The 17,421-nt window shown below is 35.2% G+C and overlaps 1 protein-coding gene across 4 annotated transcripts in view; it reads right to left on the bottom strand.

Annotated features, from left to right (window-relative positions):
* Positions 1-17,421, bottom strand: part of BTAF1 (B-TFIID TATA-box binding protein associated factor 1) — a 93,666-nt gene that overhangs the window by 47,537 nt on the left and 28,708 nt on the right. For all 4 annotated transcript variants that reach the window (XM_004279394.3, XM_033404876.2, XM_049696503.1 and 1 more), the window contains 8 exons: positions 16,812-16,941; positions 16,467-16,535; positions 15,286-15,375; positions 14,500-14,595; positions 14,224-14,400; positions 13,383-13,523; positions 12,442-12,566; positions 9,615-9,735 (listed from right to left, as the gene is read on the bottom strand). In XM_004279394.3, coding sequence (XP_004279442.1) covers positions 9,615-9,735; positions 12,442-12,566; positions 13,383-13,523; positions 14,224-14,400; positions 14,500-14,595; positions 15,286-15,375; positions 16,467-16,535; positions 16,812-16,941 — 949 coding nt within the window. The remainder of the gene's footprint in view (positions 1-9,614; positions 9,736-12,441; positions 12,567-13,382; positions 13,524-14,223; positions 14,401-14,499; positions 14,596-15,285; positions 15,376-16,466; positions 16,536-16,811; positions 16,942-17,421) is intronic.

Here is a 17,421-nt window from a genome sequence, read left to right as displayed (position 1 = left end):
ATCACTAAGTACAATTTGGCCCATCCAGAGTCAACTTGCCTCTTGCAAATCTGAAAGTTCGTCCACCTGCTTTCATTAATTTTGTGCCTGTCTTCCAGTAGACAATGATTTAGGCAGGTAACCTAATGTTGTTTTTATTTATAGTTTATTAAATTGGTTGGGGAGTAGGGTACAGTGAGGGGTGTAGTACTTTCAGTCCTTCAGACATTATCCACCTTGGGATTTTCCATTCCAAAATTTTAAAAAATAGTCAATAGACTTCTAGTATGCTACTAACTAGGAGTCTACTAGTCAAAAATTTCCCTCCTAATCTTAGGCAAAGTCTGGAAAGTTCTGATGACTTTAGTATTAGTCTAGCAGAGTGCAATCTAAAATACACAAAAATTCCTACCACAGACTGTTTACTTCACCAGGTTTAAATCAACTATAACCTGGACTACTACAACTCAAGTTATAAGTAAATTCATGTTTTAAGAGGGCTTTTAAAAATATTCTTTTGTTTTGTGTTAAATAATTAATATGGTATTAGCACTAGCGCTTTATGTTAGTGCTAAATGTGGTCCCCAACATTTCTATAGTGAGGGTCAGATGGAGGGGAGGGCATTTATGGGAATTACTCAGGGGAATGAAGGACAGTTATTTAATTTGATGAGAATGGGGCAGTCTCTTTCCAGCTCCTTTATTCAGATTGGTGTTCCCTCCTGTGTTCTGCCTTCATGGAACTAATAAGGAAAGCTGATGACAAACAAAAATAAGCCTATCAGACACGTCACTGTACCAGAAAATCAAGGTTAAACTTCTAGCCATCTATACTCCCTTACACTCTATCCTTCAGCCGGACCAATTTCCTTTCACTTCCTCTTTAGTGCCGTCATGCTCACTCCTACTCCCAGAGTTTAACACATGTTCCTTCCTCTGTTACCCTGCTCTTCACCTGGTTAAATTCCACTCATCCTTCAGGTCTCAGTTTCAACTTCACTTTTAGCTAGTGGGGATCCAGTAGCACTGTCTTCTTCCCCTACCAGATACTTACCTCATTATGTATTGATAGTTTTATGAAATGACCATTATATAATTATAAGGGCTTGTCTAGTTGTCTTCTCCTGTCTTGCTTAGTTTCCTGTCTTAGTTCAACAGAAGGGCAGAGACCTTGTCTCTTACCAATAAGTATCTAGAAAATTGTAGGCACACGGTTGGCACTAAAATATCTGTTGAATAAATAAATCTACCTTGCTTAGGGGAATGGTCCAAAGTCACAGGGAATAGTTGGTAATATGCAAAATTTTCCACAACTGTAGTTGGCAATAAATCCCTAACTGGCAAAATTGGCATCTTAGGTGGGATAAGATGTTGCCAGTACCATTTTGCTATGCCCCCTCTTTTATCTTCCCCCAAGCACACCCACAAAGTGGGCAGATGTGGAAAAAAAAGCAGCAATCTGATTATCATTACCATGAACACCTGATTCCTGCCTGCAGGCAAATGCATCATCATTTCTATCTCCATATCAAATGATCTGGGGTTGCAGGGAAGAAAATCTGGAAAGAAGCTACAACAAAGTGATGAATCATACTGAGTTCTGTGTTCTTCCACTAATTTGGTCTGAAATCCTATTTTGGCCCACTGCCAAAAACAAAAACAAACCCAATTCTATATATAGACATTTATAATGCCTTGTTTTATTTATTTGTCCAACCAATATTTATTGAAAGTCAACTAAATATATAAACTTTGCTCTCCTCTTCTCATACCTTTATAAAACCTGGTCAATACCTAATTATGCTAATGTTCTCAAATGCCAAAGTCTTAGTCAGCTCTATTCTTTTGGTCTTTCTTTCCTTCTCTACATATGCATATGTTAAATTTTCTTACATCCTGGACTAAATATGCCCCAGATTCCAACTCAATCTCATGTATGTCTTCATGCTAAACATAAGCGTCATGCTAATGTTTGCCTTTCAAACAAAAATCAATACTGTATGTATTGAAATTCTGGATTGACTCACAAAGTGACTGATGCAAATGGAATGGAAAAGTTGACCCAGTCAACAAAACATGGCTAAACTAGAGATTAATGTCCAGAAGCATATTTTCCTAGATCGTGAATTCGAGTTCTGGTTAAAACAGATAGTGGTTATCAAGACTAATTAATCTAGACATTCCAGTAAAGTAGTTCGCTGATAGACATATACATTCATAGATAAACTCGCATGAATAAATAGTCTATAGAAAGGAAAAACACGTAATGACTCATATGAGAAGAGAATCTAAAAAAGAGTGAATATATGGGTATGTATAACTGATTCACTTTGCTGTACAGCAGAAACTAACACAACATTGTAAATCAACTATACTCTAATAAAAAATAATTTTTTAAAAAAAGGAAAAGCAAGTGATCAATTACTTCACTTTGTCAAGCTCCTAGTTCAGCAAAAAAAAAAAGTTACATCTTGATTTTAAGTCATTACCAAACGAAATTAATTTGGTTTGCTTAAGAGTTCTTATTTCATACTCCCTGAGAAGCCAGGCTTGCCAATACTTTCATATGTTAACAACATAGATAAAGGCACGGGGATTAAACAATTTATTTTCACAGATGCCAAGGTATGTCACATGGAAGTGTAAAAGAAATGAGATTTCCCTGGTAGTCCAGTGGTTAGAACTCTGAGCTTCCACTGCCGGGGGCCCGGATTTGATCAGTCATCAGGGAACTAAGATCCCGCAAGCTGCATGGTACAGCCAAATAAATAAAGAAATGAGAGTTTATTATTTCATAAATAACTATATTAACTGTGATTCTACACAAAAACATTTTAGAGATGAGCATATCTGCATATGCACTTTTCTTTTCCCATCTTTACTGGAGTATAACTGCTTTACAATGTTGTGTTAGTTTCTGCGGTACAACAAAAGTGAATCAGCTGTATGTATACATACATCCCCATACCCCCTCCCTCTTGAGCCTCCCCCCCACCCTCCTTATCCCACCCCTCTAGGTCGTCACAAAGCATCGAGCTGATCTCCCTGTGCTATGTATACACACTTATGATCGGATAAATTTTAAGATTTAGGATATCTTCCTTATAAAGTCTTCTGGTTTTACAAAGCAAAACAAAACACAAAATTACTAAAGATAATCAAAATACTTCCAATGGAACAGAGGCATCAGTCTTTATGAGGTACTGATGCACTGAGCTACAGTGAGGTTTGGCCACACCAAATTACCTTGGAATTATTGAGGGGAATAGGTTGAGAAACTAGGAACTGAAACCAAAACAGAGCTAACTAGTAAATTAGCTCTGAAGTTTTTTTCACTCTGGACTTAAGGTGACTTCATATTCAGAAATGGGAAGGTAATTCAAGAGACACATTCCATTTTGTCTTCTAAAACTAGAAGCTGAAAGTCAGCAAGAATTGGATCTAAATCTGAGTTGAGTCGCTTACTATGAGATGTGTAGCTATGAGCTTGGGAAGGTTTCTTAATTTTTGATCATCAGTTCCCTCATCTGCAAAATAGGAATGGCAATAGCCACCCCATTTATAGTGCTTACTGAAATTCACAGCATAAAGTTAAGCTCTCAATAATAGCCTGGATTATTATTACTACAATTACATATCATTCTTACACCCTAGAATACAAATAAGATTTTGAAATTGTTAGGAAAGATTTCCAAGAAGTGTAAGTGTTAATTATTATTGTTATGTCTGTACTATTAATAATTTGTATTTGTACAGAATTAAGGCACTTTCATATACATTATCTTACTTGGTCAATATATTACTCTGAAAAAGGATCAATAGAGATTATCACCAGAGGGTTAAATAAACTTGATCAAGGTCATAAAGCTAACAAATGGTAGAGCTAAGGTTAGAAACCAGATTCTCTGTTTAGTTAAGGGATCTTTTCATTAAACCACTGAAGAGGAAACAACAGTGATAGAATGCAGCTCAGAAAAAAGTAAGGCAAGCTATATGAAGGCATATTTTATTGTCACAACAGGCCTAACATCTGTAGTCCAAATTCCCTGGAGCCAAATATGTTTTAAAATTCAGAATATTTTCAAATTTTAGAACAGTAATGAGGTTGTATATACCATATGTTATGTAATATCCTCAATAGAGTCTGAGGCAGCATCTGAATAAAATATATTAATATTTCTGCAGCAAAATTTGTGAATAGGCACATTAAGTAGGATAAAGACTTATTCAGAATGGTCAGGTTTTTCTGCCAAATAAGTAGTTTTATAAGTTGACCCAACTTACAAAAGTGCTGGATTTCAAAATTGCTGGTAAGAGACAATGGGCTTGCATTACAAGAGTCTGTGCATAGCTATTGATCAATCTATAATAACTGTCAGGCAATGCCATGGGAGGAACACAATAACAGATAAAAGCATCATACATGGTTTACTCTGCTGTCTTCTCAGAAAGCAAATAATGTTGCCAAAATCACAAGATTAACCATAACCATTAAATAAATGCTCTTCACTGCATAATGACTTTATTTAAATAATGTTTTAGATAAAGAAAAATCATAGTGAGTTGTATAAGTCAGAATAACTTTATGGCCCTAGAAATCTGACCTGTTTCCTGAAGGAAAGTTACAGTGAGGAAGAAACGAAGCGAATATTTAGGAGAGAAAATGTGTGTGTGGCTGGGGGCAGGTAGTGTTGGTGATGAGCCATGTACAAAGATACTCTCATCAAAAGAACGTAACATGGTTACAACTGGGATACAGGGGTAGACGTGGACAATATTAGGGAATAGCAGAGGAAAAGGCTGACAAGAGCCAAATAACAGAAGAACAAGAAAGACAGGAATTTAATTCTAATGTAGTAGGCAATGACAAATTACTAACAAGTTTGCAAGTAAATGAGGCTATGGTCCCCCAAATTATCCTGAGACTTAACTCAAATTCTCCCCTTTTAGAAATACTATGACTGTGTAGAAACTAAATATACAAAGACTGATTCCAAACCTTAAAGAGCCAACTATTAGGGAAAGGACAATAATATTTTTTTATAAATATACAGAAGAAAGAAAATGGGTAAATTAGAAAATAGGTGATGTTCTAAGGGGGTTACCATTTATTCTTTATATTTTTCATGAAAAAAACTTGAAGCAAGTAAGAATTATAACAAATGCCAAGTGTGGATAGTGGATAGATGAATGTTGTTTTATAATTCCCTCTTTTTTCTATTTAAATAATTTCCCAAAATTAAAAAAATGAAAAAGAGGTGGTGGTAGTAAGAAAAGTAATCTGAAAGGGTTTGGCTTTATAGTATTATTTTGGGAAAAAAACAGAACAAAAAATCAAACAAAATAGTAAAGGATATATGTGGGGGCCAAAAAGTGGAATGTACTAAGAGTGGGTGATATGCACCATAACTACAGCCTCCAATGGTGAGGCTACTGGAGAGCAAGGCTCAGGGCAGTGACGAAGCACAAAATAATCTACATGCATCAACATTAAGTTTCACTGACAGCAATGCTTTCAGTAAAAAGACACTCTGAAGATACAGGATAGATAGTAACAATGGGAAATTTCATTAGTGACACCATTAAAATTTTTTTAAGAAGAGAAAAAGAAGAGGCATAGATAACAAACACAAAAGGACATAGGAAATACAATAAACATTAAAACCTAGAAAAATAAAGGATTATGCACATATCAGAATAACTGGACGGAAGATATGGAAGCAGGATAGATTTAAATGTCTAAAAGGAGGAGACTCTTTGGAAAAGCTCTTTTGTTCAATACAGTCTGTATAACTTGCCTAATTTGAAACTGACATATTTTTCAGAAAAATGAGATGCTTATAGAAGTATGTATTAAAGATACTAGATGTTAAATAGGAAGAAGTAAGGGAAGATGACTTTTTTTAACCTTATCACCCAAATCCTCCTGATCTTTCAGCACTTAGTCTAGCCTTCAATGCTGCTTCCTGACACCTATCATATTCTGGTCTTCCATTATTTATTTGCAGAGGTTTATTAAACTTATTACATAAGAGTCTTATCACAATCATATCATAAATTTTTTCAAAGTAAGAACCATGTAGGATTTTTTTCTTATTGATAATTTCCCGTAACACCCTGCACTGAATTTTATATAAATTTATTTAACAAATATTGAGGGCCTATGCATAAGTGATGGCTGACGTACCACAAATCACATACAAACACAATAGCGTTCTGGTATAAGAAATGACAGTCATCATCATCAATCTTCTACACATGCTAAGGCCAAAGCATTCATTTACAAGCCAGTAAAGGCAAATTCAAATTTGGTCAAAGGACCTAAATAAATAAATAAATAAAGCCCCGAATAAAAAGAAATCAACATCACAGAACACCGTAGAGATGTTTTCACAACCACATAATTTTAATAGCCAATATCAACAATCATTGAGGACTTCCCTGGTGGCGCAGTGGTTAAGTATCTGCCTGCCAATGCGGGGGACACGGGTTTGAGCCCTGGTCCAGGAATACCCCACATGCTGCGGAGCAACTAAGCCCATGCACCACAACCACTGAGCCCACGCGCATAGAACCTGTGCTGCGCAACAAGAGAAGCCACCGCAATGAGAAGCCCGTGCACTGCAACCAAGAGTAGCCCCCACTTGCTTCAACTAGAGAAAGCCTGTACGTAGCAACGAAGACCCAACGCAGCCAAAAATAAATAATAAATTTATTAAAAAAACAAACAAACCAATCACTGAAGGGCTAAAACAATTTTGAAGGGGATTTGGAGCAATTTTGGAATCAAAAAATTTTGAAACATGAGAGGAGGAGCCAGATTTTAAGATGGACAAAAGTGAGAAATAACAATTGACAGCTGAGAGAGGAAAAAAAAAAAAACACCTAGGAAAAAGCAACTGAAAAAGAAGCAGTGTGACTCATGTATCTCAATATTCCCACGGTATACCGTAATAAGCAAGCACACTATTGACCAATAAATCATCTTGGTGACTCTTTCATCAAAAAATATTAACTTATGGGCTTCCCTGGTGGCGCAGTGGTTGAGAGTCCGCCTGCCGATGCAGGGGACACGGGTTCGTGCCCCGGTCCGGGAGGACCCCACATGCCGCGGAGCAGCTGGGCCCGTGAGCCATGGCCGCTGAGCCTGCGCGTCCGGAGCCTGTGCTCCACAACGGGAGAGGCCACAGCAGTGAGAGGCCCACGTACCGCAAAAAAAAATTAACTTATGTTTAATATACTTTAAGATGATAACCAGGTTTGTCAATGATTTTAATGGGTAACTATTTTTGGTGGCAAAAAAGTATGTTTCAACTATTTAGAAAACTGATTTATATGAAATACCTGATTTCCTAATAATGTAAATACAGTTGACATTACTAAAGAAATAATGCCACAAAAGTTAAGTTTAAAAGAGACTGCAGGTGGCTTAATCACCTTATAAAGAACAGAAAGGCTTAAAAGAACAATGAGGAACTCATATACAAAATATACAAAGAAATCTTAAAATTCAACAGTAAGAAAACAACCCAATTTAAAAATGGGGAAAAGATCTGAACACTTCATTAAAGAAGAAATATAGATGGTAAAAAGCATATGAAAAGATGTTTAACATCATATATCATTAGGGAACTGCAAATTAAAACTATAGTGAGATACCACTACACACTTATTAGAAAGGCTAAAATCCACAACACTGACAACATCAAATGCTGGGAGATGATGTAGAGGAACACAAACTCTCACACTGCTGGTGGAAATGTAAACTGGTGCAGCCACTTTTGGAAGACACTTTCTTATAAAATTAAACATACTCTTACTATATGATCCAGCAATTGTGCTCCTTGGTATTTCACTGAAAACTATGCCCACACAAAAACCTGCACGTGAATGTTTAAAACTTTGTTCATAATGGTCCAAACAGAAAGAAACAAAAATATCCTTCAATAGGTGAATATATGAACTGTGTTACATCCATACAATGGAACATTATTCAGTGATAAAAAAAATGAGCTATCAAGTCACAAAAAAACATGGAGGAACCTTAATTCTGTATTGCTAAATGAAAAAAAGCCTCTCTTAAAAGGCTACTTACTACATGACTCAAACTATATGACATTCTGCAAAAGGCAAAACCATGAAGACAGTAAAAGGATCAGTGGTTGCTAAGGCTCTGAAGGGAGGAAAAGTAGAAATGCATAGGTGGGGCACAGGCATTTTTTAGGGCAGTGAAACTATTCTCTGTGTTACTCTAATGGTGGACACATAACACTGTACATTTATCAAAACCCATAGAATCTACAATACAAAGAGTGAACCCTAATGTAAACTGTAGACTTTGTTAATAATATATCAATATTGGTTTATCAACTGTAACAAATGTACTACACTAATGCAAGATCTTAGCTAAAGGGGAAACTGTGTGCATATGGGTAGGGGCATATGGGAACTATGTACTTTTCGCTCTTTTTCTATAAACTTAAAACTGCTCCAAACAACAACAACAACAACATGAAGGGAAGAAATTTGATAACTTCAAGAGGTCTACCGAAAGTGAATTTAAGAATATTTACATCAAAAACATTTAGGCAAAACTCACAAAAGTAAAACAAAAATGAAGTGAAAACTCAGAACAACCCATGCCGGTTTTGTCATATGAACCCATGCCTGATCAACTAAGGATTATAAAACAGACCTGATAGTTTTTCCTTAGAAGACTGTGATTAGACAAAAAAGATAATGTAAAACGAAACTTTACAAACATTGATTCATGGTAGTGCAACACAATCATGTTGTAGATTAAAGTAGGTCTACATGGAATATTCCTAATTCACATATGAATGCATGGTTAGTGAACACAAAAGAGACATTTACCCCCACGATATTGTCTAAAAAATTAATCACTGCTTTTTGAAGACCACCGTCTTAAACTGCACTATCTATAAATAACAGCATGATAGAAGAATAGATTCCTTATGGTGTTTCCCTAAATTCTAGTATTTTGTTTGACCTTTAGGGCTATTTTTAAAATAGGAATGTGAAGCCTTTTACAGACAGGGCAAGGACTCCTCAGCTCATTAACAGATTCCATTCACACAGTGATATTACCTGAAGGTTCTCTGTAGGCATTTCATTGTGTTATTCCTGAAGTATACTATCCTTTGAAATATCATGCTCTTAAGATTGAGTAATCCTTAAGAGAAGGTAAGTGCCTAGCAATTTTATTATCAGTCTTTAGAGTCATACCGCAGAGCTTCAAATGTAGCCTTCTAACCTGGGATGAGTTTTGCCAATCATCCAACTGTCAACCACACAGAGCAAGAAAAGAATAAACAACAAGTCTCTGACAGGAAGGGAATATTCAATCAATCTTTCATTCGACAAATACTCACTGAGGGCCATCCATGTGTTAAGCAATATTCCAAGTGCTGGGAATACAACCTACAACAAAATATTAAAATATTTCTGCCCTTATGGTGATTACATTCTTATGTGTCTACAGAGTCACCATACAATTTTACTAGGCCTAGCATTCTCCTGATCTTTATGTGAAGCAAGGGTAACCTGGTGATCATATTTATTTTACAAAATTAATTTATATAAATTTCAAAATTACTATGGTTATTAGTTCTTACCTGGTCTTGAGTTGATAATAAAGTGAACAGAGTTTCCAATGCTGCTCTTCGAACTGATGATATAGTGTGATGCAAAAAAGGCCAGACTCGTGGAACTAAAACTGTGAGTGACTGCTGAATACTAATAAAGAAGACACAAATTAATCTTACTCATTCTCAGTTGAAGCTCTATTGATACATTATCTAAGTATCAATTCCTTGTGGACCTAGCATCATTTTTGATGAATAAATTCTAAAAAGACAATACAATTTTCATATGAACATTCGCTTAACACCCTCATTCAAAACCGTTATTATATAGTACCAGTACAGACAGAGCAAATGCAGTCATAAAGAAGAGGAGAAATATTAACATTAGGTTGTTCTATGGCACTAATGCCATGAATTAACCTTTATCAAATTAGAACTTTCCAATGTAACTGCACTTATTCTCAGTCTGTTCTTACTCAGGAAAATGGGGGCATGTATCTTAGCTGGTAGTCAGCCTACACAAAATCAGGATTGCTAATCCTTACTACTTTCCCATGGCTAACCCCAATGGGTAACCAATAGGTGCACATAACTTACAACCCCCTTTGGGGCCATCTCTATCACATATCAAAAGAAACAAGAGATGGTATGGTAGTAGATTTGAAATTTGTTATCCTGATCTAGCATTACTAAGTTAGGAAAATTCAAATTATCTTCCTTCTCACAGATTAGATTTTTTTTTTTTTTTTTTTTGCTGTATGCGGGCCTCTCATTGTTGTGGCCTCTCCCGTTGCGGAGCACAGGCTCCGGACTCGCAGGCTCAGCGGCCATGGCTCACGGGCCCAGCCGCTCCGCGGCATGTGGGATCTTCCCGGACCAGGGCACGAACCCGTGTCCCCTGCATCGGCAGGCGGACTCCCAACCACTGCGCCACCAGGGAAGCCCCTCACAGATTAGATTTTAAATGGGAAAGCAAGCAAAGCCACGTGTAGGCTAACAACTTGGACTAAGATTCCTGTCACATCCGTGAGTCATTTATAAAAGTTACCTCAAATTAGGAAATTATTTATAACTAGCACTTGAAATATATACCTCTGTAGAAAAAGAAATGAGGAAAAAAGAATATGTCATTGTAACTATTTATCTGTTCTTTTAGTTCCTCTCAGGACGTCCATCTTTTAATGCTATTTTCATTACTTGCAGGTTTGTATGAACATCACTTCTTAAATTTATTTACACATTTAGTAAATTTACTTATAAAATTATAACTTAAAACACATGCACACACGGACATAAAACAGTCAAATATGTATTATAAAAGCATTATAACAGGTCTTGTTAATAGTGTAACTGTTCATGCTCCAAATACATGCTGCATTTCTTCTTACATAAGCTGGAAAGTATCTGCCAAATATCAAAACATATGAAGCAAATTTTCTAAGGCAATTTTGAAAAAAAAATCAAAAACTACATTATTTCTCATTAACAGAATTTTCACTATATTCTTTCATTTTTGTTTACATTATCTAGCTTTCCAGACACTGTCCACTTGATTACTTTTTTTTAAAAGTCCAAAGTCTTTATTTAGGGCTGGTGCCAACAAACTAAGGCTCACAGTTCAAATCCACTCTACTTGGTTTTTTTAAATAAAGTTTTATTGGATCGCAGGCATGTTCATTCCTTTATGTATTATCTATGACTACTTTTGTGCTACAATGGCAGAGTTGAGTAGTTTTGACAGAGATCATATGGCCCACAAAGCCAAAACATCACTATCTGGGCAGAAAAAGTTTGCCAACCCCTGATATAGAGTAATTAAGAACTCTTGCATTTTGAAGCTTGAGAAGGGCTTTCATATAGATTAACTGATTTAATCCCTATACCAATGAAAGCATCTGAAAATTAGGAAACGCCATATATGCACTACCACTTCAACTTTTTTCTTCATTTTATAGGCATTTATTTTGCTACTCCAATTTGTGAGCTGTCCTACTAGCCTAAATTTAACATTGAAGGACTATCAGCAGGTCAGTATTATTTGAAACATTTTTCACACATTGATGATTTTCATTGGAAACAGACGCACTCACAGAACCAGAAATCATTTATAATCATAACCACATAAACATTCATTGAACACTCTCACTAGGCTAAGAAGAATAACTTTCTCATCTGTGATTTTTTTTTTTTAAGTTGCATACGATTTTCTTCTCTATCTCCAAGGATACTATTAATAGAAAATAATATTCAGGAGCCAGTCTAAAAGGTAGGGAATACATTAATTAGCTGAGCTTCATTTCAAATATCAGGATAGGAAAATAAACAACACTTTAAATTTTTGGTTTATGTTTTGGCTTCACCCAGACTCTGACTTTGGACATTATATTACATTATTATGTATTCCCTTCCTGATGACTGATTACTGAAATCAAGAACAAGAGTTGAAGTGAACATCACAAAGAGAAAGTTTACAGAGTAGCAAATTTTGGAAAAAGTAAAACTGATGTTCAACAGTAATTCTATTAACTAAATGTCACAAAGGCTAAAATTCCATAGTCTGGGGCTAGAGGTGAAAATAATATGTAATAATTGTATTTCTAAAGTTAACTATTACAGGATGAACAAATCGAAGAATTATATAAATAAACTAACCCAAGAATATGACCTAAGTTCCCGCCCCAAAAGAGCTGGTGGCTAGACAGTCAAGAAGAAAAGTCCTCCTGGAAATAACTGTCTTTGGCATCCCCAACTTACCGTACTGTTCTAAACGGTGCTAGACTATTGTATTTTTAGGCTTAATTATCTGGAAATGTATGTAAACACTTTTTACTTTATTCCACTGAATAGAAATAATTACCTGCATTGTTGAACCTGAGGATAAGTTAACAAGGATGAAAGAAGAGTCATAATACTATTTGTTGAAGCTGTTAGATCATCTAGTTCCAGAAGAGCATCCCATAATGTATTTATAATGAAGGGTACCTGTAAGATTAGTTATCAAGAAAAGTTATTAATTTTGCAAGAAATATTCCCGAGTCATGCCAAATTGTATCTCAGGAGTCACCACTGATTCAACAACATATACAATCCCAATGACCCTGGATAATGCCAGTTTTGAGCAAAGTTAAGAAGCCTTTAACAATTCTCTACCCCTCTTTTTAATGCCACTCAACTCTACTTTGGCACTGCCCTTTCTAATGAGGCTCATAATGGGATGGAGAATTCAGGAAATAAGTTATCCAATACTCTATTTTATGTAAAAAACTAAACTTTGAAACCAATACAGTGTAGACACACATGTCAGGACTCTCTGAGTAAAGTAATTTAATATATTTAATACATTCCTAATCATCATGGAAGGACAAATTTAGTTTCTGAGCTTTCAAAGTACTGCTTGCCACACTCCCAAATACATGTGTTCCAGTTTTGATAATTCAAAAGAAAGTCAGATAGATCTTAAAAGAGGCATTTCAAAGATGAAACCAGATTAAAAAACCAAAAGCCAAAACCAAAATCAAAACAAACAAAAATCTCATATTCCTAAAAACTGGGAATGAAATGAAGAAGGGATGGTTGCTTCCTTCTCAAGGAAGTTCCCTACATATTCTGTACATGAAAGGGAAAGATAAATAGACACAGTTCACTCTTCCCAAGGATAATATATAATCGAGATTCCATGCATCAGAGGGTTATTTGTCATAAGAAAAATGGAGAATGGCGAAAAAAGTCTGTTTTTCCTAACATGCTACACCTCAAATGTAAACAGGGTCTACATGAAGAAAATGCAAAAATATTTACTTTTTGTGTCTGAAGATACACAAGGCTTTCTACCACAGGTACTAATGATGCTGCAGCAACAGCTCTCACATCATCATCAAGATCCTGGAGTCCTTCAATTATTCTAGTTAAAACTTTAGGCAATAAAGTATTAATTACATCCTGTAAAAGAGTAGATCAAAACAGATTAATTTTCTATAGTACAATTATTGTGCTTAAACATCTTTTATTAAATTTACATATGGAAGCACAAATTCCAATATTTATTTAAAAAGAATCATGTAAATGGAAATGAAAAATAACATCAACAGATGCCTATGTAACTAATCTCATTTCAAAAAGAACACAACAGTATCAAGTACTTCATTATTCATTGTGACTTGAAACATCAGAACATGTTTTCAAGGCGGGACTATGAATTCCCAGTGTGAATACACACACATACACACCCCTGTGCTAGAACCTTAACTTCTATTTCTCATTCAACACCACTGACAAACAAAGGGAATACGAGAGAAGAGGGAAAGAAAGCCATCTCTTCCTGCTTCTCATTACTCCAAACTACCCTCTTTTCAATCGCCCCAATAAAGGCAGCTCCCAGAGGCTACTCCTGTGATCATACACTAGGAATCTCGCCGAGAACTGGTCTTGCTATGAAACAGAAACAGGTTTCCAAGCCTATCTTTTAATTTGTTCTTATTAGCATCACCTATCTCTAAGACACTACCTCAACAAGGCAAATCTTGAAGGACTGGCTTACCTGTAACACTAAGAATCTAGGGCCAATTCATTTAATTAATGAAAATAAACTAAGAGGGGGAAAAAACTCTCCCATACATGCTTCAAAAACTGAAGTGTTTACCTGACGAACTGCCAAAGCATATTTTATTCCTAGCAGACCACCATGTCTAACTTCCCATTGTTCTTGTGTAAGTAATTTAAGCAGCACGTCCACAGTCTTATGAACTCCTGTTTCATTCATGTGTTTTAACACCACACCTAATGTCTGAGCACAAGTTTCACGAACTGGTGCCACAACCTACAAATAAGAAAGTAAGATAACTCACATTTGCAAAAAAACTTATTTTGTAAGAATCTGAAATTTGATTGGGTAAAGCCTCCCTTAGACGATACTTACTTCATCAGAAACAAAGTCTCCAAATCTGTCTAATGCAAACACACAAAGGAGTCTAATAACCAAGTCTTCCAACCACTCTTGATGCTGTTGAATCATCTGTTAAAATGATCACTTTTTAATAACGTATTAAAACATATTAAGGGAAACATATTAGGTCCAAAAACTAAAACTAAACTATTATACTATAGTAAACTGAAACAAAATACTGGGACAGATTATTTTAGCTGTAGGAACAATAACCAAAATATGGAATAGTCCCAATTACTATCTTTAATATTAACCACATTCTCTTCCATGATTATTAGATATACTGTACCAAAATCTTTAAAATTCATGAATTCTATTATTTTACTTGCACTCCAAGAGAAATTAAGAAACCACTTAAGGCTGCTCTGATATTAATTATATATATCATGTATCTATTATCTAGCCTATTACCAGTGTCTCCATTTTAACACCATATTACTTACTGACCTTTAAACTATCCTTTCATTCACCTTACTCTACATTCTAATCCCTTATATCCTGCTCAAATACTAATGCTTCTACATATTTTTCCACTCAATATCTCCAGACATATCTTTCCCTTGAACTCATTCTTCCTGTCTATAAATAATATAAACCTCTTCCTAACCTTTTTATCTTTTTCCTTATGTTCACCTTTCCATGTTTCCTATTATTTACCTCTCATTTCTGCTTCATGGCTCTGTTACTTCCCTGTCTTTGAAAAAGAGGCCACCTACTGAAACTTCGTGATAATTATTGATTTTCTACACTTACACTTACCTCTTCTAAAGTGCTGTCTCCCATTTTACCACCACTTTTCCCATGAGCTTTAAGGATTTCCCTAAGTCCAGTGCCTGCACCATGTCGAACCTAATAAGAACCAAGAAGCAAATATCAGAGGTTAAATGCTTAAGAAACAGTGTTTACCTTTGCTTCAGTATGAAAAAGGGATATTAGATTTTTAAGAAATTGGAACTAAGCAGTACTTCACAAGAATGTGTTTTTCTTCTATTGTCCCAAAAGAATTACATATATTTATTTCACAATTTTGATTATGTGGAATTTTTTTAAAAATCAAGGCAAGAAAACAGCTATTCTAAATTCCTTCTGAGATATTAATCCACCTGGCTGTCACTCCTCTAACCTCTACTTGCATTCAGCATCATCCACAGGAAAGGAGAGACAAGCATCATATAATGTTCTTTATAGCGCAAACACCAATATTTTAGAAATAAATACATCAATACTAAGTTCCAAAGCTACCAGTGTTAAGCATCAAAGGAAGACAATTCAAATAAAATGTCTCATGACTAATACTTTACTGTAGCCCTGTAGCCTTCTGCAGTGTCATCTGGAAGGGAGGAAACATGCCACTGACACTGCACCCACTTATTCAAGACCCCATTTAAGACTTGAATAGCTTTAAATAGAAGTACATCAAGGAGCAGAAAGAGTGCTAAAGGGTATTCCAAAACAGTGTTTTAAAATTACTCAGAGGCCAAATGAAGTGAGACAGAATCGTTTGAGACTACCAACCCTCAATTTCAACCAGAGGAAGTTCACGTTCATCTCTTTTACATGAGACCTGTTCAAGATTTTCTTTGAAGAAATATTTCTGAGGCTAAGCTACTGCTTGGAAACTACTAGTCTTAATCAAAATTGTCCACTTCCAGATGAAATTTTTACTGTCTGGAAGACATGCAACTCTTTATATCATAGCTAAAAGAATGAAAAGAAATGAACAATTCACCGAAGAAATATGTCAAAAGGGGTATAAAAGGTGAAAATCAGTCTAAAGCTTTCTATTTAAGAGGCGAGTGATATGAAGTGCCCTGACCAGTGGTTCTGAGAAGGATACAGGGCAACAACAGGAACTCTGACAAAACAGATTGTGCTTGACATGGTTCTTATCATTAGCCAAGAAAATAGAGCTGAGAGAAACTGTAATGAAGAAATCCTACCTCCCAGGAGGGATTAAAAAGGTCATTGCAAAGTTCTTCGCAAAAGCTTTCCAAAGGCCATTCATTTGTCTGAATAAGAAAAACAGAATTACTACTAATTTAAAAGATCTATCTTATGCTAATAATTTAAGTAATATGGTGTATTTATTTGTAGGACTAATAATAATAGTCAGGCTTTTAAATTTTTAAATAATTAACAATTTTTACTAATGAAGTAAAGATACTTAGATTTTTAATAATAAAAGTTCTCTCAAGTGACACATTATTATATACCATCTACTAACACATTAGTATGAAAAAATTATAAATAATTTCAAAGGACATTTTATGGCATTTCAATAGTACCTCTTCAATTAAGGCAGAACTGTCTGGAATATTATCAATCAGGACTTTGGAATCATTTGCAGACTGATTAATAACAACATTGGCTATTTTTCGTCTCTTTTCTTCTGGTTCCCCATCAGTGCTATCATTGCTAAAAAAAAAAAGTCACCATTTAAAAAAAGTGAATAAAGGATAACGTTAACCACAATGAATGTAAGAGAATCCATCATTTTAACAAATGTTTTGCCATTTTCTGCTTATATGGTTTACTTACAATTTCATGTATCAAATAACTAAGATTAACTGCTTAAAAATGTTTGAGCAAACTTTATCCTACTACTCTTACTGATAAATGTAAAAAGGTCAAAGACGCCTTGCTTTCAGACTGGATCTCAAATTTAACAATGTATTCTTTTTTCCCCTTCTCTCTACAACCAGCTCCTCTCCTTTTTATTTTAAACTCTTTTGGCCTAACAACCTAAATCTGGCCCAGCATAACTTTTTTTTTTAGGCTTTTGTACCCTGAAAAAAACTAATATACTGAGCAACACACTATAATCTTACTAGTTCTTGAAAAATATAGAGATAAGACTATTAGAAGATGAAAAATGTGTGCAGAAAATTTGAGGAA

This window comes from Orcinus orca, chromosome 14 (genome assembly GCF_937001465.1).
Source record: "Orcinus orca chromosome 14, mOrcOrc1.1, whole genome shotgun sequence".
In the NCBI taxonomy this organism is placed as follows: domain Eukaryota; kingdom Metazoa; phylum Chordata; class Mammalia; order Artiodactyla; family Delphinidae; genus Orcinus; species Orcinus orca.
This window is presented reverse-complemented; position numbering and strand designations above follow the sequence as displayed.